Source organism: Amblyomma mixtum, chromosome 5, assembly GCF_055824585.1.
Source record: "Amblyomma mixtum isolate Tamu chromosome 5, ASM5582458v1, whole genome shotgun sequence".
Classification (NCBI taxonomy): Eukaryota; Metazoa; Arthropoda; class Arachnida; order Ixodida; family Ixodidae; genus Amblyomma; species Amblyomma mixtum.
The window spans coordinates 7,388,095-7,415,455 of record NC_143016.1 but is presented as its reverse complement, the minus strand read 5'-3'; the positions used below and the strand labels follow the sequence as shown (position 1 = coordinate 7,415,455).

General features: G+C 40.2%; 3 protein-coding genes across 4 annotated transcripts in view; all 3 read left to right on the top strand.

Annotated features, from left to right (window-relative positions):
- Positions 1 to 27,361, top strand: part of LOC149341239 (uncharacterized) — a 179,587-nt gene that overhangs the window by 145,158 nt on the left and 7,068 nt on the right. Inside the window, exon 5 of one of the 2 annotated variants that reach the window (XM_089543209.1) lies at positions 11,529 to 15,183. The exons of the other annotated variant lie outside the window; for it this stretch is intronic. Coding sequence (XP_089399335.1) covers positions 11,529 to 11,794 — 266 coding nt within the window. The 3' untranslated portion in view covers positions 11,795 to 15,183. Of the gene's footprint in view, positions 1 to 11,528; positions 15,184 to 27,361 lie in introns of those variants that run through there. 2 annotated transcript variants of the gene reach the window in all.
- On the top strand, positions 591 to 8,063 carry LOC149341241 (uncharacterized). The gene is made up of 2 exons (XM_089543217.1): positions 591 to 1,137; positions 4,048 to 8,063. The coding sequence occupies exons 1-2, from the start codon at positions 1,122 to 1,124 to the stop codon at positions 4,401 to 4,403; spliced, it is 372 nt and encodes a 123-aa protein (XP_089399343.1). The 5' UTR covers positions 591 to 1,121; the 3' UTR covers positions 4,404 to 8,063.
- On the top strand, positions 4,331 to 27,361 carry LOC149341240 (zinc finger protein PLAGL2-like). Its single transcript, XM_089543218.1, has 3 exons — positions 4,331 to 4,471; positions 17,120 to 17,265; positions 21,567 to 27,361. The coding sequence occupies exons 1-3, from the start codon at positions 4,450 to 4,452 to the stop codon at positions 21,753 to 21,755; spliced, it is 357 nt and encodes a 118-aa protein (XP_089399344.1). The 5' UTR covers positions 4,331 to 4,449; the 3' UTR covers positions 21,756 to 27,361.

The following is a 27,361-nucleotide window of genomic DNA, read 5'->3' as shown; positions in this document are numbered from 1 at the left end:
GTACAATCGGTAAAGCACAAAGAGCTAAATGCAGCATCTCAATAAGCTGCATGAGGAAACTGGGAAAAGAGAGGCTCTTGTTAAATGGTGTGCGTTGCAGGCATAATGTGCATTTTGGTCTTTCTTTCTTTTTTTTTTTTTGCTGAAACATCAGTGGTTAAGTTTATGGAAATTTTAATATTCATGAGCATGCATTCAGATAAATAGCTTAAAATGGTTAAAACATTTGCAGAAACCTCACTTTGGATTATTGGTTAGATTGAGAAGTCTGTTACCTCTGCTAGTAATGAACAAACGCTACTTTCCGTGAAAAAAGTTATAGTGAACATTCAGAGCTGCAGCTCAGTTTAGAAAAGCAATCTAAGCTACACTTAGGTATCTGTTATCTGTTCTCACTTTTCATAACTCCTGTTTATTTGCCTACTCATTTGTGATAGTCTGGGTGATCCAGAGACAAAAATTCAGTGATGGCTCTAGATTTCTGAATGATGTAAACTAGTAGTTGAAGCTCTTGTAGTGAGCTCATTCAAACCCTTTTTACTTGCTTTATTTTTTTTTTGGGGGGGGGGGGGGGGGGGGGGGGAGGGGGCTTGACTATTCTAGTCAGCACCTTTGTTTACTGTTCTTTGGTTGTAAAAGCCACATTGACATCTCATTTCCATGTTCGGATATCGGCATAGTCACTCAACAATTGTTCCTTAATGGTAGCTTAACTCTGTTCTAATTATGCTGTTCTTAGGCTTGATTAGCGTGCTTGTAAATTTTTCGCTTAATGCTTGTGATTTTAAGAACAAAGAAAAAATTGGTGGTCTTGGATTATTACTGTCTCTTACTGTTTAATAAATTGGACAGCATTGCATTTAGCATGCAAGTTAGTGAGCCACTGCTTGGGTTTGCATATTTAAGCATGTCTTGCATGTGAGGTATAAATGCTGTGGCAATGATTTCATATAGCATGGCCATATGGAAGTTTAGAATTTCGTCGCAATGTTGCTTTTATGAAAGCCAACCTGCACCCCTATGTAAGTTCTAACAGTGTCATGATTGTGAAGCTGATTTGTGAGCACCATCTCTAGGTTGCCATATGTTATGCATGGGAGGGTGTGGATCTGCCTGCAGTCATGGTCTCTGAGAAAGGTTTGACTTTTTTTATGAATTGCTTCGAAAGCAGTTTTAATCATGATTCCTTTTAGGGCAGTAACAGTATTTTTACGAACAGCAGCAAATATCTTGCTAGCCGCAGTAAGAGTGGCAGTGTTGCCAGCATCATGGACAACCTTCTACATTGAACTAGTTGTTTACTGAATTGAAATCTGAGAATTGAGCTGGGTTTCCCTGTGTCTGTTCTTATTCAAAAGCCTTTAGCATCATGGAGGCTTGTTATGGCTCAAAAAGAGTGACCGCCACTTGTATGGTGTGATATCTAGTTACATGTGTCTATAAAGGTGCCAGACATATTTAGTGCTGTTGCTTTAGCGTAATAAACTTTAATATTGTCAGTCTTTTTGTTGAATTTGTTATTGCGTAGTTTATACTATTTTGTTGTGTTTCTAGATGTTTGTGGGCTGCAGTTTCAGCATTTTCGACTGGTACCTTTAACTATTTTGCTTAAGCTGCATGACTGTGTTGTGTATTTTCAGTGTCGTGTTAAAAAATATAAAGGTTTCCATGTTTTTCTGCCAAATTGTCTGGTTTGCTCTTATGCGTGACAGATTGAAAATGCAGCTTGGAATGCTCATCGAAGTAAATCTGTGCCCTACTTGTGTCCGTGAAGTTTATTTACAATATTGTGAACTGTTCTTATGATAACAGCATAGGGTCAGATCTGGAGGATACTTTTCCATTAAATTACATTTGCCCTTAATGTTTGATGTCGCGAGAAACATGCGCTGTTTTAAAATGGTATTTGTCCCTCTTTTCATTACAGCTGAAGGAGATTATTAGGGCTCTTGGGATCTCAAAAAGACAACATATATCACTTGGGGCACATTGTTTGTGTTTGTCAAGCTATAGTGTTTTTTTTTTTTTTTTTTCATATTTGAGTGCTAAGATTTATGTAATTCTGGTTGTGAACCACACATTTTGGTAGCAGATGTTGACAACTCAACTTATACATTCCAAAACTTTTCTAGAAATGACTATGTACTTGTTTTTATATAGGCATTTGCATATTCTGTTGTGTAGAGGTTGTTAGATCGGTAATATTTAACGATATATTTATGGATTGTGTTCGGTAGCAGCACTATCTTATCCAAAAGATCTCTCACCTTTGGTGCTTAAGACAAAACAGTATGTCACTTATTTGTCGAGGTTGCAAAATCGATTTTTGTGTGAAAGAACAATTCATTATCCTCTAAACTAGTGGCTGATAACTTGCAGCACAACATCTTTCGGTTGCTTTATTTAACTGGCAGTTGTCATAAACATAGCTCTCCATTTTCTGTGATGCTTAGGTCTACTGCTGTGCCCTCTTGACTCTTGTTTGCATTTATTGAGTGTTTATTTTGGTGTTCAAAAATATACATTTCTTTGTAGTTCACAGTTGATTACATTTGTTGGTGTGTTTTACAAATTCAAGCTAGTTCAGTTGGCAATTCACAGCTGAAGTATATATTGTTGCAGAGCAATAAAGGTTTATTTAGTCCTTGAAAATAATAAGGGTGTGTGCTTTTCATCTCTCTTTAGCACATGTAGATTATAAGGTTGTTTGGCTGCTTGCTGCCTGGACATGCGTTGCTTCATAGACCACTTAAAGATGGTCAGTGTTTGCGCATTGTGAAGGATAATACTAAAACATAGAAATTGAATTTGAGCAATTTGGGTACTTGCATGCATGTTCCATTGACCTGAAAACCACAAGTGTCGGCTTTATCGTACGTGTGCTCTGCTACATGTGAACATTCAGTTAAAATGTGCTTAATCACAAGCACAGGTGACATATCTGTTTGTGAAACGCTGGGCTAATTCTGGAACAGTATATGCGCATTTATTCATGGCCCCCTTTTATTTCTTTTGTGCATCAACTGTTAATTTTTCTTGCCTGTTCAGATAACACTTCCAAAGTTTAATGTTAAATTAACTGCACAGTACTGTTTTGTTTTTTTTGCAAACTCTGTTGCAGATCAATTGTACTGTAGCTGCTAGTACCTGTGGTGTGTTTCTGTTCTAGCTCTTGAAGCGTCATGAATTTTGGAAGCTTTGCAATTTAGCTGCGTTCTACGAGTATATTACGATAAGAACACAAGTTGTGTGCTGCTGCTGTAGAAATGCCTTCATGAGCCCTTTTGTGAATCCTAGAATTGGAGAGGCAACCTGGCACATCTCTTTCACTCTGGTTTTCTGTGTGTTTTTTCTGTGAATGTTATATGTCCAAGGGAGCCTTAAAGGTGCACTGAAGAGGAATCTGAACTCGTCTTTTTGCTGCGGGAACTCGATCTACACGTTCTGAGCATTCTTAGAAAAACGTCCGGCTCCCGCCTTTTTTTTTAATTCTCCCTCGTACGGTGGGCGCAGTCGACCAACGCGTGGAGTGCCTTGCAGCCAGCTCCTTGGAGGCTTTGCTTTCGCTTTATTTTGTTTTTTAGGTTTCCGTGAATAAATAGTTTCATTCGCAGATAATATAGCCACAAAATAAGCCCGCAGAAATAAAAATACGCGCAGACTATTTGCTTCTACGGACTACTACGTATTACTCCGCCGATGGCAGAGCGGCAAGCTGCCGTGGGACTGGCTGAAAGGCACTCCACGCATTGGTCGACTCCGCCCACCGTACGAGGGAGAATTAAAAAAAAAAGGCGGGAGCCGGCCGTTAATTCAATTTAATTAGGAAAATCAGCCACACAGGACAATAAATCAGAAGTTTCTAAGAATGCTCGGAACGTGCAGGTTGAGTTCCCGCGGCAAAAAGACGAGTTCAGATTCCTCTTCAGTGCACCTTTAAGGCATGCTTTTTTATGCAGTCACTTGTAGAAATGCATGGACTTCTCTGCATAGTTTATAGATATCCTTATATGTGCCTTCATGACACTCTGCCATTGCTTGTTGCAGATGTTGCGGGTGCACCTGCAGGTTCCAATGCACAAGAGAGAGCCACCAGAGTGCAGCGTCTTGTGGAGTCACTGCTTTGGCCACCATTGCCATCACGTGAAAAAGAAGAGGTGCGATTTCCCTGTGACATCTGCCACAAGGACTTTTCGACGGCCTACACCATGCGGCGCCACCGTGCAATTCACAACCCAAACTTTCTGAAACACCAGTGTGAATACTGTCCTCGAAGGTTCAATTGGATTGACAACCTGCGATCGCATATGCAAGGTGTGCATGGTGTTGTCTTGCAACAGGGTCAGAGGGGACGACCCAGGTGTCGTAACCGCAGCAGTCCTGACCACCAGACATCAAGTTGAACAGGATGACTTGGATTTTTTCAGTGCTCAAATGAGCTCATAATGGATGCAACATGAACAACTCAGTGGTGAGTTTCAAATGTCTGTGTTCACTTTCTTTATTCTGATGTGCAGAAACATTCCTTGTGGCAAGAGACCTTTGTGGGGATAGTTACTGTCATCAGTTGCATAGGACCTTTTCTTTCTCTCTCAATTTGTTCACAATTTAAGGTGGACAGTGCACTTTGTACTTGTGCGATGCTTTGGCAAAAGAATGAAAGTGAGAAAATCAATGCACCATGCCCGATCACGTGCAGTACGCTTGTAGTTGCTAGTTGGCTGCAGCGAAAAGGTCCAAGACAGCTTGTGTGTTACCCTAAGTCACTTTAAAGAAAGTGCTGATGAAGAATGATCTCAACAGTCGAAATCTGCACAAAACATTTTGCTCAGTTTGGAACTACCAACTGCAAGCCAGATTACAATCATTCTTACAGTCGGCATCTTTTGTTCCAGCCAGTGTGGCCAAGAGTGGGTAGTGTATTCTTGCAAGTGCTGAGTGTACCCTGCAGCCTTTTTGTGGTTCTTGTGTCGTTAGAACATACAGACTGGTACTGTAGTGCTTGTCCACAAAGAGCACATGGTGCATTGTAAGTGCTGCTTTTACTAATCTGGCAGCATAGTTTATTCATCACTCTTTTGTTGCATACAGTCCACAGTCTTGAGTTCCTGCAATCCTCTTCATTGTAGCTGCATAAGCATATGAACACAGGTTCTTACACGCTGTCCATATTGTTAACATTTGTGAAGTGGCTGCATTAGTAACCCTTCTCATCGTTTAGACAGTGCACTTTCCTTTATTGTCTAGCCGGATTATGTAGGCATGTGCTTGCAGTTGATTCGGTGCCTGCTGCACAAGCTTTGGTCTGAAAATACTGAGATTTGTATAAGTCATTCCCTACCTTCAGTGCTTTTTTTTTTCCCCAAATGCATTCTGGCACCAGAGTTGGAGTTGTCTGATTACTCATTTTTATCAAGACTCTTCCGAGTGCTTGCATAAGTTGAATGCAGTGTTAAGCTTATATTTGAGGGGCCCTGGAATTCACTTCTATTGAACTGTTTGGAACAGTTTAGAACAATTCGCATCGAGCTTTCTTGCCTCTGCATACAACTGTTGTTGGGGCAAGGGTGTTGTGCAGCATGCATATGCTGGTTGTAGCTCGGCGCACTGCTCTCTTTCTGATGGTCATTCCAATGCTGGCAGCTCTGTCATAGTTCTTCTTGGGATGGGGCATTTTTTTTCTTCTTTGACTTCTTCTTCCTCTGTCTTCAAACTATAGCTGATTAAGTTACAAGACCATGTGTACCACTCATAGAGGGCTTGCATACTCATGTTTCTATGGAATGGGCGCTTCAGAGCTTCTTACATAGCAATTTCGTGGTTTCTTTGTCAAGCCTTCACTTGTTTCCTTCACTTGACTACAAAACAGTAAGGTGAGATTTGAAAAAGAAAGAAAGAAGCAAGGCCTGTGGTTGATTTTCTGTTAAGTGGGCCACACAGAAACATCCAGGCACTCTTGTGGCTGAACTTTACAAAGCAACCAAGGCAATGCTTGATATCCCGCTGCGTGAAGGTAAATTGCTAAGTGTAAGGAATCCTGCTGTAGTGTAGCATCGGAGCTTGAAAGAAGAGCTGGTGCTAGTACATCAGTGTTATATTATACATATTACATTGTACACATTACAGCACATTATAGTGTGCTTCTGGTCAACACAGTCGTTTCTATTATGTGGAATAGTGTTGCTTGTCATGGCAATCTATGCCATTGTTAACCAATGATGGGGTTGAGCTCTTCATGAATTGAAAGGCTTGGTAGGAAAAGCAGTCAGTGATCTGGTCTTATCTATGTGCTTATAACTGAATTTCTTGTCACTAAAAGTAACTAGTTGGCCTTTCCACGTTATGTCGCATGTTGAGATCTATTTTTATTCAATTTTGCCTCCCACTGAGATGTCTCCTGGGGAACACAAAATGAGGGCAATGATATTGCATTAATGGAGCCAGAGCATGCTAAAGTCGGATTCAGAAAAAAAAGGAAAGAGAAGTGACGGATTACTGATGCTACCTGTTGCATAATGTTGAAATCAGAATCATGTCGCATGTAAGTAATGATTTTGAACCTCATTTACTTCTTTAGCAAGCACGGTATCATTTTTATTACTCCATTCATTTAAATTTGATGAACTTTGCTTTCACTTTTGGTGCAGGCATATCTTTACTCAACACCATATTGCCGAGTCCAATTGCAGCAATCCTATTACTGTTGTGCATTTTTTTTTCCTCTTGGCTTGTACGAAAAAGTTCCTTAAGATTAATATATTTTATTCTTTACAAGAGGTATTTTGTATAAACCAGACCAATGCTGCTCTGGTAAAATGAGCATGCTTTTCTCATTTCTCAGAGTGCAGAAACTGTTAACAGCATTTATATCGAGACTTTATTCATCCTGCATTCATTTCTGGTCTGTTTACAAACAGAAATGTACATGATGTAATCAGTGTGGGAAATTTGTGCGCTATGCAAAAAACATTAAGGTTATCAGAGCGGTTATGAAAGTTTTTTTTTTGGCCTGTGTAGCTGCGCAGATTGTTGATGTTTCATGTTTTTCTCATGTAGGTATTTTTCTTGCCTTCAAGTCAGCTACCATGTAATGTATATGCTATGAAGGCACATTGCAACAACAGTGGCCATAATGCTAAGAATGTATTCTTTAATCAACATTTCACTATTACAACATATATTGATTCCTTACTGTATAGCTCAGTAATTATGGTTTGCTATCATAAGTGTCTTACCAGAGAAGCTGGTGGCAACATAAAAAGTAAATACAGAGGTGTGCCATATATTTGCATTTGTATCATGGCAGCTTGTCAATTGTCCACTTGTAGTATTTCTATTTTGTGATATATGCGCTTTTTGTAGGCTGTGGAGGCAGGTAATCTTAGCTTCTATTATACGGTCCTGTGTCTGCAGTTTCGCAGTCATGGATTCACTTCACGGATATCTGTGGTTTTATTTGCATCTCAAGTTACTTTAGCTCACACAGTTACACATGAGAAAAGCTTAATCCGAATTCACATTACTCATGTCTTTGTTCACGGCATGCAGGCCAAGTTTGGCAGCTCCTTTTCTGGTCAATCGACAGGATTTCAGAGTCTCAACGTGTCTTGAAAAAATTAGGCATTCTCATCGTGGCCGCATATTTGAGTGCCTTCTTCACAGTTGCATACGAAATAAATCCAAAGAGCCAAGCAGCTCACTGTGCTAACCTGTCACTGAGCATTGTTTGTTACCAGCCATGTCCAGCGCACAGTGGAAGTTAGTCATTTGTTTTCTTGAATTACCAGTAGTCAGTGTAGTGGTGCCCACCCTCTGAAGAGCATAGGCTGTCTGTGATAAGAGAACAAGCCTGCATTTCTAATTAGTTTTGTGTTACTGATACACATTATTGATGTTTTTATTATTTTATTTTTCTGGATTTATGTGTGTAGTACCGTGTATTTTAAATCAAAAGTAAGACTCAAGTTTCATTTTGTTCTTACTGTGACATGCTTGTAAATGTTTTGTATGCTGTCGTAATAAAAAACAAAAAAAAAGGAATCTGCGATGAAGTACTGCTGCAAGTCTGTTCTTGTGAGTCAATTGCTAGCAGGCGTTGCATACTTTGTAGCTTAGCCAGCATGCAATTATGCTTACTGATTAAATGGCTGTGTTTATCCAGTTTATCTGAGAGGAAGGAAATTTTGTATTAGTACCAGAATTCATTTTTAGTGACTATTTTTCAGATTTTTTTCAGTAGTATTTGAACTCCAGAGAGAGACATTACAGTTGGCAAGTGTGAATGTGTGAGGATCTGTCGAGTGGTTCATATTGTGTCAGATGCATTGTGATACTGTGGTACACATACATAATGTAGCGTAATGTGGCCCACTATGGCATGCACATTTCTTAGGCCACTATGTATTAGTAACAGAACTATTGCAAATGTGTGACTTCTGCCTGACCTTCTCTGTCAAGCCTTGGTTAGCAGACATAAAAGATGTAAAGCAATGAGTTGGCCATCTTTGCCTGCAACTACTTCAAGCATGTGTTCAAGAAAAGAAGTGAAACCCATTCATGTTACTTTTGTGTACGTCATTGTGGAGCGGCACATGTTCTCTACAATGTAGGTAATACTTCCCACATTCAACGTACACAGTCACAAAATGTTCGTGGTCTTGCAGCAAGGCACCTGACAATACTGCACAGTGGTAACGATCTGGGTTTACTACCCCTTCTGATTTTGCCAACCCTTGCTTTGCATCCTCTGTGTAGCATGTTCTGTTCCAAAGCCCTGAGCTCTTGCCTTAGCAGTTCATTATTTCTGCCGAGGTGTGGGACACATGGGCGACATTACTTTCATGCAAACTTTTTAGAAAGTTTTGCTATAGCCTTGCAGTGAAATATTCATCATGTAAGTGGCCTTTTTGCTTGTGTTTTTTTCCTGTACACTTTTTGTTGCAAGATTCTATTGGTTGTGCATGTATTTTAAGTTGTCCAAGCTGCACGGTTCTGGTTAAAGTAGATTTAGTGCATTTACATCATTTTATATATTCTGTTTTTGCCATATTTTTCAGAGCATTACACTTTTTATTCTTTTATTCCGACACTTATCACTGTGATAAAGCGCTTCTGTATAGTGTTGTGTTGCAGTTTTGTTTTCTGATTTTGGAACACGGTGAAAGAAGCAGCATAATGAGCACCTGATATTTTGTATCAACATGTGCTGAGATGCTGTGGTTAAAGTGTTAGTGATACAAATTTTTCTTAATTATAGTGTGCTTAGTGCATGTTAGCATCAAGGTGAGGTGTTCATGAATGTGTTGAATTGGTGTACTGTTCTGCTTACCTCTGTGTTAGATGCATTTTTATAATGATTGTTTTTTTTTATGTGCATGTGTCATTCATTTGTAGCATCTTCTTTGGCATATTAGTGCACCCCATCCATTTGCACAGTTTGGCCCTCTCACAGAGGACGAACTTTTTGCTGTTTTTCATCTATGCACAAAGTCACATTGTCTCTCTCGCAAATTCCTGTCTACCATTGTGAACAGTTCAGTTTCAAGCCTTATTGCATGCATGTTTTTTTTTTTTTTTCTAGAGCTTGGTTAGAAACTTATTTTGTTGCATGAATGATACTCGAACAATTTTTGCAACCAGCTTTTCTTATTGGTACTGAATGATAGTGCTGTTACAGTGTTGATTATTTTTATTGCCTGCTTGCATGAAAAGCAAATGAATGCTTGTGCTGATGAAAAGTTGCTTTTTCTTTCCATGCTGCTTTGATGGCATGTTTAAAGAGTCACTGTTGACGACTCCGTTCAGTTACTGTTCTCAGTAAAAATTGATTCTCCTCCTCTTTCTGGCTGTGTTGATGTTTGTCTGGCAGCTGAAGTCATTGATTGCAGAGAAAATCTGTTTTAAAAATCTTTCCACCTGTGATTCAAACTCGTGGCATCCTTACCAAAAAGGTCAGGTTGCCACCGCTTTGAAGTGAATGGCAATGCAGCATAGCCTCTGGGATCGGCGACCAAAAATTAACATCAGCGCATGCATTTTACTTGCGAAATCAGCTGGCGATGCTCGCATTGAATTTTTCGGTCATTTCTAGCGTATAAAACCTTTCTTTATGGCGAATGCAGTCTCTTTGCGATTAAAATGTAAAACCATGTTTATATAAGTGAACTTTGATTTGTGCTCAGTGTCCCTTTAATTGTATGGACTTAGGAACAGGCAGGCAGCAGTAACAACCTTTGCTCTTGTAGTTGAACAGTTCTTCAGAGACCATATGCAGCAGGTCATGAATTGTATGAATGAATGTAGTAGTCAACAAAGGCAATTGGTAGCGATGAAGCAGATATGTTAAATGTTTTTTAGAAATATTTGTCTCGCAGTGGGAGCTGTTTCTTGTGTATTACAACTTGCATGCATGCCAGTGCTTTTAGCTCACTGCGTACAAATGCATTCTGAGACTTTCTGTGGATACATACAGTTCAGCTGCTTCTAAATTTCTGCTCAGTGGTACTGCAAAAAAATTTTTTTTTTTTGTAAAATTTGCCTAAACCTGACGGTCTTTTCTAAAAGACTAGTTTGTCACTTGGCGATATTGTTCCCCAGCTAGATATCAACAGCTTCTGACTGCTTCAGACATTTAGGTAAAGTTTGAGCGCATCAAGGCAGAGGCCTCACCCTCACTGATCATCTCTTGTTTGTTACTCGCAATGTCGGCAATGCTCTGTGTTCACGTTTGCTTCCTCTGTAACACTAATGTGGATAGAATGCGGAGTATAAGCTCGACGAAGTTGCATCTGACTCCCCAAGGCTTGAAAAACCTCTCTTTTTTTTTTTTGGCTGGAACTGAAAGCTTTTTATGCTTTACTGTTGTGCTGCTTTCCTGGCACTCTGGCCACTTTTCTACCACATCTTTGGCTTGGAGTACTTATTTTATGGAGGAAGCAACCACTCTGCTTAGCAGTTCTTGTTTGAATGAAAAAGCATATGTATAGTAACAGCTAGTCGTCTTTAAAAATAAAAGAAATATATGTGATGGAGAAATGAAAAGCAGCACATATTTTCATTGGTTTCTTTATTTTTCCAAAAAAGAAAAAGAAAAAAAGAGCTGAATGGAAGTATTAGTGAATGTAAGAACATTATAAGGGGCGAGTATATTGATGCTTTTTAGTAGCAAGAATGAAATTTTCTGAAATTTTTAAAGAGCTTTCAAAAGATTAAAGCTTTACTCAGTGGCTTAAATGCAATAAGTAAATTCATAAGTGGGCAAGGTAGTCCTTCAGTCAGCTTTTTAACCCTCCAGTGATGAAGCTTGAAATGTTTTATTAAGTCATAAATTGCATGAAGGCCTGAGAAATGTGGCTTTAGTTTAAATCTGTAAAGCAGTAACAATGGGCAGACTCTCATTGTCACCACTGCAGCTGGTTTCCGCTTTCTTGCTTCCCATATCACATGTAAGGGCTTGTAAAAACTTGTGACGATGCAAGGATAGTGCAAAGTCTGCAGCAAAATGAAATCTTTTTATTTGCCCCCTTTAGGCTCCTCCCACCCTGTGTTGCAGCAGCAACTGTCTGGCAAGGAACTGCTTCGTAGCAGCAGCAGCAGCAGCAGCAGCAGCAAAGCGGTGCGATGCCCAGTGTTCACTTGTGAGCTCTGTGGCCAATCTATGACACATGCCTACAGCATGCAAAGACATCGACGTCAGCACTTGACAAAGCCCAAGTCGTTTGCCTGCGATGTCTGTGGTCGTCGTTACAACCGCCGGGACAATTTGCTTGTGCATTGCCGGACACATTACTCGTGACGTTTGAGGTGCGGTTTGCCTCGTTTCTGAGCAAACAGCCTTCTTGAGAGTGGCACGGAAGAACTCAAACTTGGCAAAAACAGGAAATTGTTGTGCAATTTTGTTTGCTCTTCTCAGGGAGATACTTCTAGCGGCCTTTGTATCACAGCTAGCAATCTTGATGTTTGCACAGGAAGTAGCACTGAGCTGTTTGCTACCATACTTACTCATGCTAATTGGGTTAATGAGAATGCAACACAGTATGTTGTTCGTAATGAAAGTAGTTACAGTTAGATTTGAGTAATTCAAACTCGGAAGTGGAGTGAAAATTTGTTAAACTTAAGCAGAGGCTTTTTAATGCACCTGATGTTGATGGGACCAAAGTGGCAGTTCGAATTGCAAGCTTGAAGTGATGAGGTTGCATTATACTTTTAAATAAATAAATAGTGAAGAGGGGAAATTGGAATGTCACTGAAATTTAGAAATAGGACATATGTTATGCAGTCCATGTGTGCAAATTGCTTTCTGCAGCAAATTTGCCAAACTGATGAGTTGATGGGAAGTTTATTTAGTGCGATTTGCCGAAAGGCTGCATTGCCACAGTTCAAGAAGGAATGAATTTTAAAGGAACTGATGACTGACCAAAGGGTTGCTAAATAATGGTGACAGTGAGGAAATCTTTCTTTACAGTGATAGAACCCAGCATGGTAACACTGGTTAAGCTGAAAAATTTTAATTTGGCACTGGAAATGGCGTTAAAGGAAATTAAGTGATTTTCTACAGCAAAACTTTGGTACTATCATATTCTATTATGTGACCAGATAGTTTTTGGTAAATAGATCGTGTTTTTTGTGTTAAAAAGGTTTGTTATAGTTAATTAGCATTTACACTGTCTTCAGAGTGCTTTTGCGGTGAAGAAAGTTTTTTGAAAATTGGCACTGAATCTGGGATGATGAGTGGAAAGGTGGAACAGTGACAGCCCTCATAGCGTGACGACATGCATCAGTGCCTTTGCATGTGTGCATACATAAAAAGAGTCCACAAGCATGTATATATTTGCACAAAAGTAACAAAACAGTCCTGAAGACGTGCCAAGACTACAGTCGCCCAGTTCAGCACAAAATTACTTTCTTGAACTTGGTGCTGTATCTCTTTTTTGGTTCCTGACTTTTGCCTGTTTCTGATTGCCATCAGGCTCATTTGTCTATTTCTTCCAGCATCAAAACACATTAAACAGAGTATCTCCACTGATTGAGAAATATTTTTAGAGATTTTTGGTAGCATTTTTGGTGCAGCTGGTGATAAATTAAGTGCTTCGAACGCAAACTGTCACTCTATCCAAAATTCTGGCCCCTTGTGTTGGCTGCCAGTTTCCTAAGGGGCTATTTCCATTTAGCAAAACCAATTACATCTGTGTTTTTATTTTAAGAGTTTCATAAAATGCTGATTAAAGTGCTCATTACGTGTGACATTTTGGTCATGACATTTTGGTCATGAAAAAAAGAAGTGACCTTCAAGAATAATCTATTGTAATCATTGAAGTAGTGGCATTATTGGTTATAAGAATGCCGTCCCAGTACTCTGTCCTCTCATTGTTGAATTATTTGAATGGTGCTAGCAATGCAGTACGTCGCTGAATGCTTGTAAGTTTAAGTGGTGCTGTCCCATTATATTTGATACTAATACATTCACCATGAGGCCATAAGAATTATTGTCTAGTAATCATAGTGGCATAACATTTCGACTGACATGTAATAAGGATAGTCCTTGGTGAATTGTTACTGTTGTCTTCTTATTTTCACTTTTGTACACCGGGTGCTTCAGAATTCTTTACTCTGTTGAATGTAGCAAAATTTCCCTTTATTTTTTTCAATTAAGAAAACAGCTAACTGCGCTAACTAGGAGCTGCAATATAAATATTGCTTCTGGACTTCTTCAGCAGCACAGAACAATGGATTACTAAGAAATGCAATGCCAGCATACCCTTGACAACTGCATAGTTCATGATGACAGTCTGCATGTGCAATAAATTTTTGTGTGCATGGGCGTGCGTAGCAGTCAAGTACCATGATATTGATTAGTGTGCAATAAATTTTTATGTGCATGGTCTTAGCAGTCATGTGCCATGATTCTGATTAGTGGCCTTGTTGCTACTGTGCATACATCTCTAAAGTACAGAAATCTAATGGAGCATTACACATAAATTTTTTTCTTTCCAGTTTAAGAGGCTGTCCTGTCTGCCTTTCGGCTTTTTTTTTCATAATGTGAAAGAAAACTACTCTCCAGATGTTCTATTTTTCTTTCTTTTCCTTGCTCATTCTGACGTACGTCCAGATGTTCGGGCTTTACAGTGCAAAGTAAGGTGTGCATTACCATTTTTTTCTTTCCTAATGTTATTTCCATGTTCTCTCAGCTGGCCATTACTGCAATTCATTGTTTGCACTTTCTGGGGTTTGTAACTGATGTGTGTGTTTTGAGCACCATATTTGCACAGGGGGTAAATTGTTGCAAGCAAGCACTTTCTGTGTTGCGCACTTATTTGTTTCAATCCAAAATGCTGGGGAGTAGCAGGGCTTGTTGTCTATTTTTTTAATCTTGGGCTCTTAATATTGCGTCTAGCTTCTTGAATTTGAGCACTGGGAATAAAAACTCTTTGCAGGCAGATTTTTGCCTTTGTCAATGTTTGGTTGCATTGAGCAAATGTGGTGTTGTGCATTTTTTGTCTGAGCATTATGTACATTATGAATATTTTCATTTCGTTTGCAGCTGCACCTATATACAGGTGCCGGCATATGTTATTTTTATTTATTAATGCACAAAGGAGCTTACAGCAGCCATTAAGAAATTGTGCTGATCATCTTTGAATATGGAATATCAGTAGCATGCAGTGAAAAGAAGCCCCCTGGTTCAAAACAACGAACTACTATCTACCAGTGGTTACTATGCTTTGCACTTATATCATGCCTTTTAGAGCACTGTTCGTTCTGCGTGTGTACAATGTTTCAGGCAGGAGGAGTTGCTCGTGTGAAATTTTACAGAACATGCATTTTTCCTTTGAAAAGACCTGTATTTCAAAGGACTCGTATTTTGTCAAATGCCTTTGCTGAAAAGTGTTGTCAAGAGGCAAAACTTTTGTATGTTTTCTTCCCCTCAGATTCTATGTATTTTCAAATTTCTTTTTTTTTTTCTTGTTGTGGTGTCATCTTGTTAATAACGTGGCAATTTGTTTTGATGTCATTGGTGCGGTATTGCTTTTACTGTTATTATTCTTTTTAAAGTTGTTTTATTTTTCTTGGGGCTGTTTTATTTATATGTGAGCTGTTTTTAATGGCTAACATTAGTGTCGTAACCTGCATTCACGTTTTTGTAAGAGTTTGGAATGATGAGTGAAATAAAAAAAAAGAAGGATACTTTTTCGCTTCTTGCTTAAGTAATTGCAGAGCAAAATTTATTACTGGTATCATGATGTTTGATGCAGTGACTCAGTAGCATTAGTGCATTGATAGTTGTGGCGCCAGTGACGTTGGCTTAATGACTGCTTTTGTTGCCTCTTACTGGCGGTATGCAGCTAGTACTGTGTCGTGATTATGTGCAGACTGAGGTGGTAGGAGAACGCCTTTAATTAATCTCATAATTGCATAATTGATGAGAGTGCACCCTTACCTTGTTAAATACCTTTGAATCGACTTCCTAACTTAGACAGTGTGTGCAGTGCAGTGTTATGTGGCATTACCAAAAACTTGGGTACTACTATGAATTTAAGACATTATTGATGGAAGTATTCATTGATTGCCTTGTTAGCGAATCATGCAGGTATTTTGTTTGATGAGATTGTAACGTACTTTTTGAAGTTGTCTTTCTTAGTACTAAAAAAGACAAGAGCCTCAGGAAAGCCCACAGTTGAGTAGGCTTACTCTCGCTGTGGTAAACAGTTAAATTTCAATGTCAGTGAGGTAACAAAATTTGCATAATTTATGTTTGAAAGCAGTGAAAATTGGTTTTGAGGAAACTTGAAACCAGTGTCTTGTTTTTACATAAATTCTCTTATGTTCCACTCTCCCAAAACAATATGCTGTGTTGCATGACAATTAATTTGTTTATTGACTTCTATTTCACCTTCGGTTTCTGTGGTAACTGGGTGCACATGAGCTAAAAAGCTTCTTGAGTGTTATTTATGTTATCAAGATGGCAAAAGAGTCTAACAGTTGCTGCGTATACTGGATCTTGCCACTTTCATCATTTCTTGTTACTATTATTTTTGTCTAACCTGAGTGTTAGAATGGTGTTAATCAGTGGTGTGGGTTAGTAGCTGACTTAGTGAATGAATAAACATATGAGCTCCTGATTTGAATAGGGCTTATGTATGGGTGCCTCCTGTTATCAGCACTGCCATGCACTTAAGCATAAGTCGAGATTTCTGCCATTGATGCCAACTACGAGGACCTTCTGTAATGTCTTAGTTATAGCCGGCTCTCTCCAAGGCGAAGTGTTTTGGAGCAAGTGTCATAGGTCGTACTGACGGAAAGTGCCTTCATATACTGCTGGCCAGTGAAAATGTTAGCCATGTGTATCTGGGAGTCAATGATTCAATGATCTTAAGAGCCCTGTGTAGTCTAGGTAGGCACTGGCACGAATGGTATTGTGGCGATGGTTATGAAGAGTCGTAGGGCTGCTATCTGTGCCACTTATTCTCTCAAGAGGAGGGAAAAAACCTTGTAGTGCCCTTGCTTAGTGTTTTTTTTTTTTTTCATCAGTGAAGGAGACCATCTGAATGACAGACTCCTCTAAAAGATATCTGTCTCCTTTTGGTACTTCATCAGTTCTGCCTAAGATGGTTCTGCTGTTCACTGTGTCAAGTGCTTATAAAGTAATCTTTAAAGCTTGGCTGATGACCCAGTTGAAGACATGGCAAGATGTGTAGAAGTGTTGGGAGCTAATATGCCCGGCTTTAATACATGCAAAGACATTTACCTCCTGTCCTTGCTGTCTCTTGTGCTGCCCTTTTTCTTACCTTAATCAGTGTTCTAATCACACTGGTTAAGCTTGTTCCTATTTATATAGGAGAATAATAGCCTTCAGATTAGTGGACTCAATCTTTTACAGCATGTTTTTTTTTTTAGAGAGATGATGAAGCTGCTTTACAGCTGATAGTGACAAAATATTCGGTACTGTTCTCAGCATGTTACATGTGTATACTTGTTGGTGTGCTTGGCTTCCAGCATAGAGAGTGAAAAGCTTGCTTTGTGGAAGAGTCAGCGTTAGGATTGGGTGCAGTGAATCATATTTTCATGCTATGCATGGAGCCACACCATTCTCCTCCTTCTCTTTCCTGCCTCTGGTGTCAAGATGTTCGGTCAAGGAGGAAGATATTTGGCCTGAGGAAAGGCAACCGCTGGTCTTGTCTCTCGTGCAAGCTAGAGCTGCGGTCACGGAGTGCCTTAAGGCGTCATGAGCTCATTCATGTGCCCTACAGGGAGCGCTTCACCTGCCAGGTGAGCTTCCCACTCTTGGTCAAACTTGATTTCTCACTCTTATCCGCGCGCACTTCACCACAATATAAGACCCAGTTGTACAGTGAAACCTTGTCCACTCGTACTCTCTTAATTTGAACTTCGAGTTTATTCGAACTGACATTTTGGTCCTGGTAACATCAGGTGCATTAACAAGGTCCCTTTTAATTCATTTTGGCCCCACTGCGGTGGCTCAGTGGTTACGGCACTTGCCTGCTGACCCGAAAGATGCAAGTTCGATCCCGGCCGCGGCATCCAAATTTCAATGAAGGCGAAATTCTAGAGGTCCGTGTGCTGTGTGATGTCGGTGCACGTTAAAGAACCCCAGGTGGCCGAAATTTCCGGAGTCCTTCACTACGGCGTCCCTCATAGCCTGAGTTGCTTCGGGACGTTAAACCCCCATAAACCATAAACCAAACTTTAATTCATTTTGTGCATAATTCGAACAGATTGGAACTATTAAGAGGCGACTGTATTTCGATTTGTACAAATGTGTAGATGTTCTTGTGTGCCACTTTGTTATGGTGCTTGCAAAGCTCACTTGCTGACTTGGTTCTGAACAGTCTGCTTTAATGAGTCTCCACTGGCTTGTTTACTTTATTTAATTGAGCGTAATACCAATCTGCTGTTACTGTTGTGCTACCGAAAAATTAAATGCAGACTGCTAATTCTGAAGTCAAAATATTGTGGCTGTAACACATGCCACAATAATACATGCTCTTTTGGGCGTAAGGAAGGAAAGCCGCTGTGTGAAGCTGATGTATTGTGTATGTTCACAGAATTGACAGTTGTTTTTGGAAAATAAAAAGTCTGCAAGGACACTTAAGACTGCTTATGTGTGAGAAGGCGTAAGCCCGCCTGCCCGCCCACTTTGAGAAAGTAGTCACCGCGTGCTGCAGCCTGATGTAACCTGATGCCATGTAGCTGGCAATTCTACCTCTGCATGGCTCTACGAAGCCATTGCCGTGACACCACCGCACCCCTTCTGATCCGTGTGCTAACTTCGTGAAGGCAGTCGCTGCCGTACCACGGCCCGCGCTCTGCCTTAAGGGTATGACATGATAGTTAATGATTTAATGCCATATATGCAGAATTGGTCTTTTTCTTCTCAGCGTTCATAGATGCCTGGGGGTCCTCGTGCCACTCCTGGCACAGTGGTGCAGCGGTTAAGTGGTGCGCCACTGCTTTGAGATGGCAGGTACTGACACGAGTGGAATTTTTGTGATCCAGGTTGCTATTTCCAAGCAACCTCGTGCAACCAATCATTAATGTAACCGCCACCTGCCAAGTTGCATGAACGCACCATCTTTTATGTGTACATTGATTGTTATCACGCACACACAGGCGGGTTTTCAGTCAGTGGGGTAAGCAAGGCTTACGCTTTAAAAACCAACTTTATAATGTGCAACTATGGAGCAATTTGTTTAGTGATCGATTTAAATATTTCTGAGGAAGCAGGGCTACTAGTAACAGAGCATGCTGGATCGGCGGTATATCATAAAATACCCAGTGGACTATAAAAGGAGCTGCCTGAATAAATCATTCATTCTTGTTGCGTCACTCCTGCATGATGCTATATAACAGCGCCTACCTAAAATTTGAAGACAATCATGAAATAGTCGGGGATGGGCGTTTGTTAGGTCTAGGCGTGAAAGTTTAGAAAGGGCACATGGGGCGTGGGCCCTTGCTTGGTCCGACGACCGACCATAAAATTCGAGGTGCCGGCCACTGGTGGGCGCTTTGCACTACGTAAACACAAAATATGCCAGGGGAAGGATTTGACCAGTTCATTAGAGGATATAAAAACCGGATGATTAAAGCTTCAGTGTATCGTCTGATTGATCTCATTGCAGCATTCAACATCCCCGCCACCGCTCCCTCTGCAATAAGCGTCGCGGAGATACTGAACAATGGGCGCTTGATGTTTTTCCCAGACATGGGACATAGTCGCATGGGCCCTTGCTCAATTTTCAGGAGTAAATAAAATATTAACAAGAAGGGGGGTGGGCGCTTATAAGAGCATGGACGGATGCTCGATATTTTACGGTGGTACCCTACATATGTTTTATTTAAAAAAAAAAAAAGGAGTTCTGCCTATCTAATATTGCACTACATGCTTTTGAAAGCATGATATTTAATCGTACCCTGAAGCTTCTCATATTCAATCTCATGAAACACCTTGGGATCAATGGCGTGCCTTATGAGCAGTGTGATACTAAATGAATCTCTCCTAGACACACAACAGAAACGAGAAGATTGAAGGCACATTTAGTTTTTGCACCTTTCCACAACTCAGATTCTCACCTCTCAAATTCCCACCTCTGTTTCCTATTGACTTGTGCCTCTTGAAGGTGCACCGCACCCCACCTTTCAGGGCTGCTGCTGTGCCTTATTGCCCATAGCCCAGCCTTCAACGCTGTCCTGAGGGGAGGCTCCAAAGTGCAAATATGCATGGGTGTTGATGCCCTGTGACAGCATAAGTTAGATGACAAAGCCACTAAAAGAAGAGACAGGAGAGTGCTTAAGAGTTCGTTTGTGAATGCTGCACTCCATGTAGAAGCATGTAACTTGGCTGCAGTGCTCATGGTGGTGTACTTTACCCACCAAATTTGTTAAATCATGGCATTCAAGGGGTTGGTTCAAGACACATTTAAACAAGCTAACTTTGACTTTGCCTGTTTGATGTGTACGAAATATTTGCTCAACGGTGTGTTTTACGTGTGAACCTCATTGCATCTGTGAGGGTGTAGTGGTAGTGAGGGTGAAATACCAGTGGGTCTTAAGCCTTGCATTCAATATGCAGGAATACTTTCATTTTGAACTAAGTGAATTGGTTTAACTATCTGATTCTTTTGGCAGCTTATTTGCACTTGACGTCATAAACAAGTAAGGCTCATGGGCATGTTAGAGTAGGGTCTTGCTTGCCTGATTTTATGAGCGCATAAAATTAGTCGTGTATAAAACAAATGTGCCAATCCATGGTAGATAGAGAGCTGGGAAGATGGAATTTGTGACAGCACAAACTTGAACAAAGGGCAGAAGGAAGGCCTCCCTTGACCAACATTTTGACAAGGGGCCTTGTCTTGTGTGGGCAGCTGTGGTCATTGTCAACCAAGTTTATATGAGCCCCTCATTCCAAGGAGGTGGAACTTCGTAATGGGAAGGAGGAGAAGGTGGGAAGGAGGTGCACTCGGTCTTAAAGTGGCTTTTGTCTGGCGGGAAGGGCTAGGACTGATGAAAAGAGTTTCAGAGAGAAAAAATTAAGCAGCAGAACTTAAAATACAAAGATGGTGACAGAACTATCTAAAAGAAGAGAAGATGAATAAAGCTTGTACAGCCTTTTAAAAAAAAAAAGCCAATGAGAAAAAGAAAGAAAATGGGTGGCAGAAAACATCAGAAAGGCGGGTGTGGCTGAAAAGTCTACTTGGCTAATTGTAAGACCTTATTTGTTGGTCACGTTTGTGCCAGAATGTGTCTTGGAGATTTTAGCTTTCTTTGGTTGTGCCTGTTACTTTTAATGTTTTTAAATGGCACCAGGGACAAATATAAGTTAGCCTGTATTTATAGGATACCATGTTCTAATCACAAAGAGGGTACTCTCACTGAAAACGGAGTTTTTGTAAACTAAAAAAGATAAGAGACAAAATGCAGGTGTCGGTATAAATATGCAGGAATACTTTCATTTTGAACTAAGTGAATTGGTTTAACAGATTTTTTGGTACGGATCCCGGAGGCTGTGCTACACCGCCATTCATTCCAAAAGGATGGCAACCCATCCTTTTTCTTAAGGATGTCACGAGTTTGAATTGACTGGCGGGAAGATTTTTCAATCAAATTTCCTTACTGAGAACAATAATTGTATATAGTGGCATATAGTATATAGTGGACCATTCTGCATAAGACCATGAATATATTGACATGTGCAACAGATTAGTGGAGTGTTCACTGATAGTTGGGCATAACAGTCCTTTTTTGCTATTCATTCAACCATTGTTTTATTAAAGCATACAGCAGGCAATGTGAACTCATCTGATCTTGTTAAACAGATCTTCAAGTGTACAGTTTGCAATACTCAGCTGTTATAGAAAGGCTTTTCCTACTGTTGGACTTACTGGTTACTTATTACCTGGCACAGACTACATAATTCATTAGGGCCCCAAAGTTATTTGCAGCTTACTGGATTATTGAAACCTTTGCCTAAATTTGAGACATTGTCATTCACAAAAACGTCTTGTGGTGAATGTGGAGTGCCTGAAATACTTTTTGTACATTACGTACTACAGATCTGCAACATGATCATCAGCCGCAAGGACCACCTGTGGCGTCACATGCGCCGTGTGCACGGTGTTAGCCCACCCAGCCCACTGCAGCTGGCACTCACCTGCCCCTTTTGCCTCAAGACTATGCCCAACATGGCCGACCTGGAGCAACATGTTGATGCATACCATCCGTATGCCAATGGAAATGACTGAGAAGGAGTGGGCCATCTCGGCATGCATTGTGTGCATTGGGGATACCTAAATGTGAAATCTATATTGTCAGTTTGCGACGTAAGGCATAGCTCTATTTTGTCCGGTGGCTTGTGTGCTAAGGCAGGGAGATGAGGTATTTAATTTTTCTTTTGAGTATGTGGAGCGTGCACCGTCTTTTGCTGTGATGCGCACGTCAGTTGGTAACTGTCACATGGTAAATACAGCCAGAGCAGGGAAGGCAGGCAGCAACACAGGGACATTTTGTAGGTAGGATGATGTGATTTCGTGCTTGAATTTCAGAAGATACTGCACAGTCACAATTCGATCAGGGTTATATCAGTGCACTGCGAAATGACTTCCGGGGTTTGTAGTTTCATTGAAGGCTGTCTCACAGAAGCAAGTGTAATTTTTTTTGTTACTACTCCACTAATTAACACTCATTGAAATATTCAACTAAAAGATTGGGCACATAAAATATCTAAGGTAGAAACTTTTCAGGCTTTAAATAGAGCCCATATGAGGGACTATTAATGTTGCAACCTTCACCAATAACAAAATGAGATGAAGAAACTAAGCGTGATACTGTATTTACTTGCAGAATTTGTGCAGTTTTTCTTTAAATTAAGGCTTCAAAAATGGGGTGCACAGATTAAGCAACAATATTGTGAATACTTCTTAAAAAACTCTACAAAGGTCTTAATGCACAATATATACTGTATATTGCTGCCTATATGCCAACCCCAAATTCACACCCCTTGCTGGCCAAAAAATATTAACTCCAAATATAAGATTCATATCCCCTCCAACCCTGCCCTATGTTATGTAATTTCCCGCGGAATGGTACAATGGGGTGTGCATAGTTCAAAGCAATAAACTCGCAACAATGCAGTCGCAAAGCCAGCAGTCGGAGGCAAATGTAGATAACAGCCAATAGAATGGCGCCCTTGCGTGCGGCTGGCCTACTCGCGGCAAACTGAACAGCAAACAGTTCATTAGTTTCGAATTCGGGCACGCATGCAACTGCTCGTACGGGAAAGCTACCACCAGTGCGAGCAAGCCGGGTAAATGGCACACATTTCGTCTCCACGCCACTCATACCTTTCATAGCCGCACACGACACGGCCACGCTTGTCTTCCTAAACCTGCCTAGCACACACCCGCATGCATGCTGGTGGTCTGGTGCAGCAGGGAGCATGAAATATATGAGTAAAAGTTATTTTTTACAAACCCTGGTAATAATTTAAGGGTGTGCAAATTACACGAGTAAATACAGTACGTCAAGCTTATATCTTCTCCATGTAGTCACCCTAACGTGACGTGTCAGGCTTACAGCTTCTCAATGTAGTTAGCCTGCTGAGCCGCACATTTCTGCTAATATCTCTTGATCTTCTGTTCCACATGCGCATATACATGCGGTTATCCAAGTTTTTATGTTGCCCTCAGACCATCATATAATCAAGGATGATGTTTAAATGGTTGATACCTCAAATTATCTTTTTACAAGCTGCTTGTATCATGAGTATGTTCTCATATCTACTCAAGATTTTCCACTAGATATTTAAGCACATATATTTACAACAAGGAAACGAGATAAAAGATGGCATGAGCACATTGCTGTGCATTCGTGTTTTCACGCACCCTTTGTCAACTTTTCAGGTGTTGATTTAACTCAGTACATTTACTTGTCACGTTTCATCTAGCTCATTGTTAGCCTGCTTTGCAGGAGCAGAAGAAGGTTACGCAACTACTCTGAACATTATACAGATAGTAGTTAGCTCTGAGGTCCTAGCTGGATTTTCAGCCTTGAATTGTGAATACTTCATGCATTTTTTTTCACATTCAGATATGCTATCTGTGCCCTGCCATTTAAAGTTTTTCACAGCCAATTGTCGCCAGGAACTTCTGTCTGGGTACTGAATAATTAATGGAGTAACGAGAAGTCATTAACACTTGAAGAGAGCTAGTGGGAATACTATTTTATGTGTGATTACTGATTTTTATGTCAGCAAAGCTAGTCATTTTGGCATTTCTAGTCATGTTTTGTGTAGCCATCATATTTGTGCAATACCAGCGTGAAGGAAAGGAATCTGAATGATGCTCAGTTGCAAACCACGCTGCATCAAACATGGATATATTTGTGCTATTACACTCGCTAATCATGGTTTCTTTTTGCAGCAAAAAAAAAATTAATTGGTAGTGTTCTGTTGGTGGTGGTTGCTCTAATAATGCCACCAGTGGCAGCTATGTAAGGATTCAGCAGCTGCCAACAGTTGCTCTCCAGGAACCTTATCAGATGTTGTCTAGCAGTGATTGCAGTGTTCGTGAGGAGAGTAGTTCAAGGCCTAAGGGTGCCCAAGTGTAGCTCCAGCCTTCAGTACTCTGAAACCTAAATAATCACATCAGATGTACCTGAAAATTAGGAGTGATCATTGCTAATCATTTCTGCAGGGAATATATAGCTTGCTAGCATGTGACCAGCAGTTGTTTTAAACAGCTCGCATTACCAAATTTTGCTGATTGAGCAAGTTCATGACACTGGTTCGAAAAAATATTTATTGTTGACAGTAAGTCATGCTAGCACAAAATTCTGGTTGGGTAGTGAAATGAAAACAGATTCACTGTTGGTGTATGCCAAATCAGTAAGTTCACTTTTTTATGTGCTGCACTGAGACAAGAACTGTGTTGTTAATTTGTGGAATATCACAGTTCCTTTTATAGTTTGTGTGGGCTGGTGCAAGATATTTTTGGAAACCATGAAATTGACATTTCTGTCTTAATAGCTGCATCTTTCACCTATAGTTTGTATTCTTAAGTGCAAATGTCAGGTTCTATGTTTAAAATGCAAGATTTTTAACGCCTCTTTGTTGCAGTGCAAGCAGGTCTTGTTGTTTCTGATCACATGATTGCCATTCCATTTGTGCAACAACGCTTTGCACTGGTTATCGCTGGAACCTGTGCAAGCATGTGGCCTCATTTGCTGTCATCCTTCTTGTGACAGCATAATACTAACATATTTGTTTCATTGCTGCATTCTCTGCTGAAATGTTATGTGAAACATTCTGTTCAACACATAGTTCAAGATACAAGCAAGTGCACCTCTCTAGTCACTGTCACTCAAACACACAGTGAAACACACAAGGTGAAGCAAGGATTGTGCTGTGTTAGTGTAGTGTTTACTGGTGGGGTTTGCTGCTGCAGTTTGTTCCACCAACAAAAAAGGTGTACACAAAAGCCCACTCAAGCAAAAAGCATGTGCAACATGTACAACATGTACAACCAACAGAGGAGTAAACTGTGCCTTTTTGTTTATGTTAACATGTGTGAACGAACTGCATGTCATATGGGACAAGCCGGCAGAGACTGCACTCAACTCTGTCTGTCTTTTTGCGTATTGGATCTTAAAGTTTCTTCCTACATTTAGGAGTAGCACTAGTTATTGAAACGTTTTCAGCTGTACTTACTTATACCCCTTTTAGCAGGTTTGAGCATTTTTATTTACTACTACCGACTTCATTTACTACATGTGTCCTGACCATCTTGGTGAAATATCACTGATGCATGTGCTATGATAAGCCTACATATTCAAATCAGAGTTTTCACATTATCTTCAGCGATGGCACTGCCATTCCCATCATTCACTGCCTGTAATTGACATTGGAGATGAGATGGTGCATGACATTGCACAGCATGCAATGCTAGTAGCATGGTGCATTCGTTGCAAGAGGCTTAATGGGTAGTGGCAGTGGTAGGAAGTACAGGCCACATGAAGCTATTGCAGGCGTGACAGCTGACCCAGATTTAAAAAAGGTGAAAAGAAGTAGGGGCACAATAGTGGAGGCTGTGTCATACACTCTCATACGTCTGAGGGCCTCACAGAGCAACCACTGAGGTGAGGGTGCGTATTTGGCTACTAGGAGGCTAGTTTTTTTAAATTACTGCAGCTTAGTCATTTCTTCAGCTTTTCAAAACATCTTTGAAGTAACACATTTTTATGAAAGTGCCTTAGAACTGCTGAACGCATAAAGTGAATTATTTTTATTTAAGTTGTTTGGGTGCCCTAAGCTCACCTTTTTTTCTTTTGGTGCTGTGATTGATTTTTTGTTGGTTGTCACGTGAGAGCGATCAAAATGTTACACTTCAGAAAATCTTTAGAGGTACCACCTCTTACTGGTTAATTTAGTGAGAATTTTGTAATTATGGCCTGCAAAGCTGAGGTACACAAATTAGGAATTTCAAGTACATGAAGAACGCGGCAATAAGAGTAGTAAGTGCTGCCTCTGCAAGCCGTTATAAAAGGTGCTTTAATCGTGTTAATAGAATTAATATTTGAACAAATTTTGGAAATGTAGTTTGCTGAGAAATATTGCACATACATATTACTCGCAGAGAGAATTTACTCTGCATTTTTGTCAGTGCATTATACAGGAAACAAACGTGCATGAATTTGTCATGAGGCAAATGGCTCTCGCTCCAAGCAGTGCTGCCACGTTCCCCACCATGAAAAGCACTGCCTGTGGACAGCCTAGGAAGAAATCTAATACTTCGTTGTCATTTGGCTCGCAGAGTAATTTTACTCAAGTTAAACAGTCGTGCAAATGGGCAGTGGTGTTTTAAATAGAGCTAAATAATGAAGCAGAAAGATGAAGGCAACAAAAAGGAACTAGAGCAGGACTTAGAAGGGAAAGAAACTGTTTTGAACTTTGCAGATTTATAAGCCTTTCAGTTTACATCGTGAAATGTGCAGTGTTGTGCACTCTGCAACAATCTGCCATTTTCGCGCCGTGTATGCCAGCTCACTTAAGCAAGTATTTCGGTTGAAAAATTGTGCTTTTTTAAGCTCCTTGGTTGGAGGTGTGGAATGTGCTACCATAATACGCAAAGGAAAATTATTCAGTCATGTGCAGCTGCCTGGGAAAGCTTTGTGGTGTGTCTTTAGTCTGAAAATTAGTTTCATGCAGCAGTGCTTTTCTTGACTCTCTGGTTTAGTTAGGGAATTGTAAAGGTTGTTTTTGTGTTTTGATGTTTGCCTACGTTTGTGTTCCTACTTAAAGTAAGTTATCTCATTTATGTGTTTTTTTTCTTTACTTTTTAGGAAGCGGAGGTTCGAAATCATTTTTTTGTGTGTGCTTGTTTAGTGTTCAGGGAAGGTGGAGCACCTCTTTGTTAGTTAGGTGCATTATTATCTGCACCATTTTTGTTATTGTCTCTATCACAAGTATTTATGTCATATTGCTTTCTCTGTTTGGGAGGCAGCATGTTTCACACAGGCAACTTACAGCAGTAAAGTGCTAGTCACACAGCTGTCTGGCTTTACAGCTGACATATATCATGCCAGGAGTTCGGAAATAAGAGTGCAGTTTGAAAGTATTGCTTTCCTCTGTGTGCATGACTAAATTTTTTTGAATTATGAAGGTGTTTTGCTGAATGAAGTAACAGCTTAAGAACTTTTCTAACCACGGTCTTCCACATTATTTGCAACAATGCGACTGCAAAAACAGCTCTGTTAAGCTGTGTGGATTGTGTGTAATGTAAACGTGTTTCAGTGTTTTGCTGTGAAATGAATTCTTTAATATATTTCCTCAAGAAATAAATGCTGGTAAGCTGAA

Excerpts from the sequence above, each read along its gene's own strand:
- LOC149341240 (XM_089543218.1), top strand. The coding sequence starts at position 4,450 with ATGCAACATGAACAACTCAGTG. Across the intron at positions 4,472-17,119 it reads GCAACATGAACAACTCAGTG|ATGTTCGGTCAAGGAGGAAG; the intron begins GTGAGTTTCAAA and ends TCTGGTGTCAAG. Across the intron at positions 17,266-21,566 it reads GGGAGCGCTTCACCTGCCAG|ATCTGCAACATGATCATCAG; the intron begins GTGAGCTTCCCA and ends TACGTACTACAG.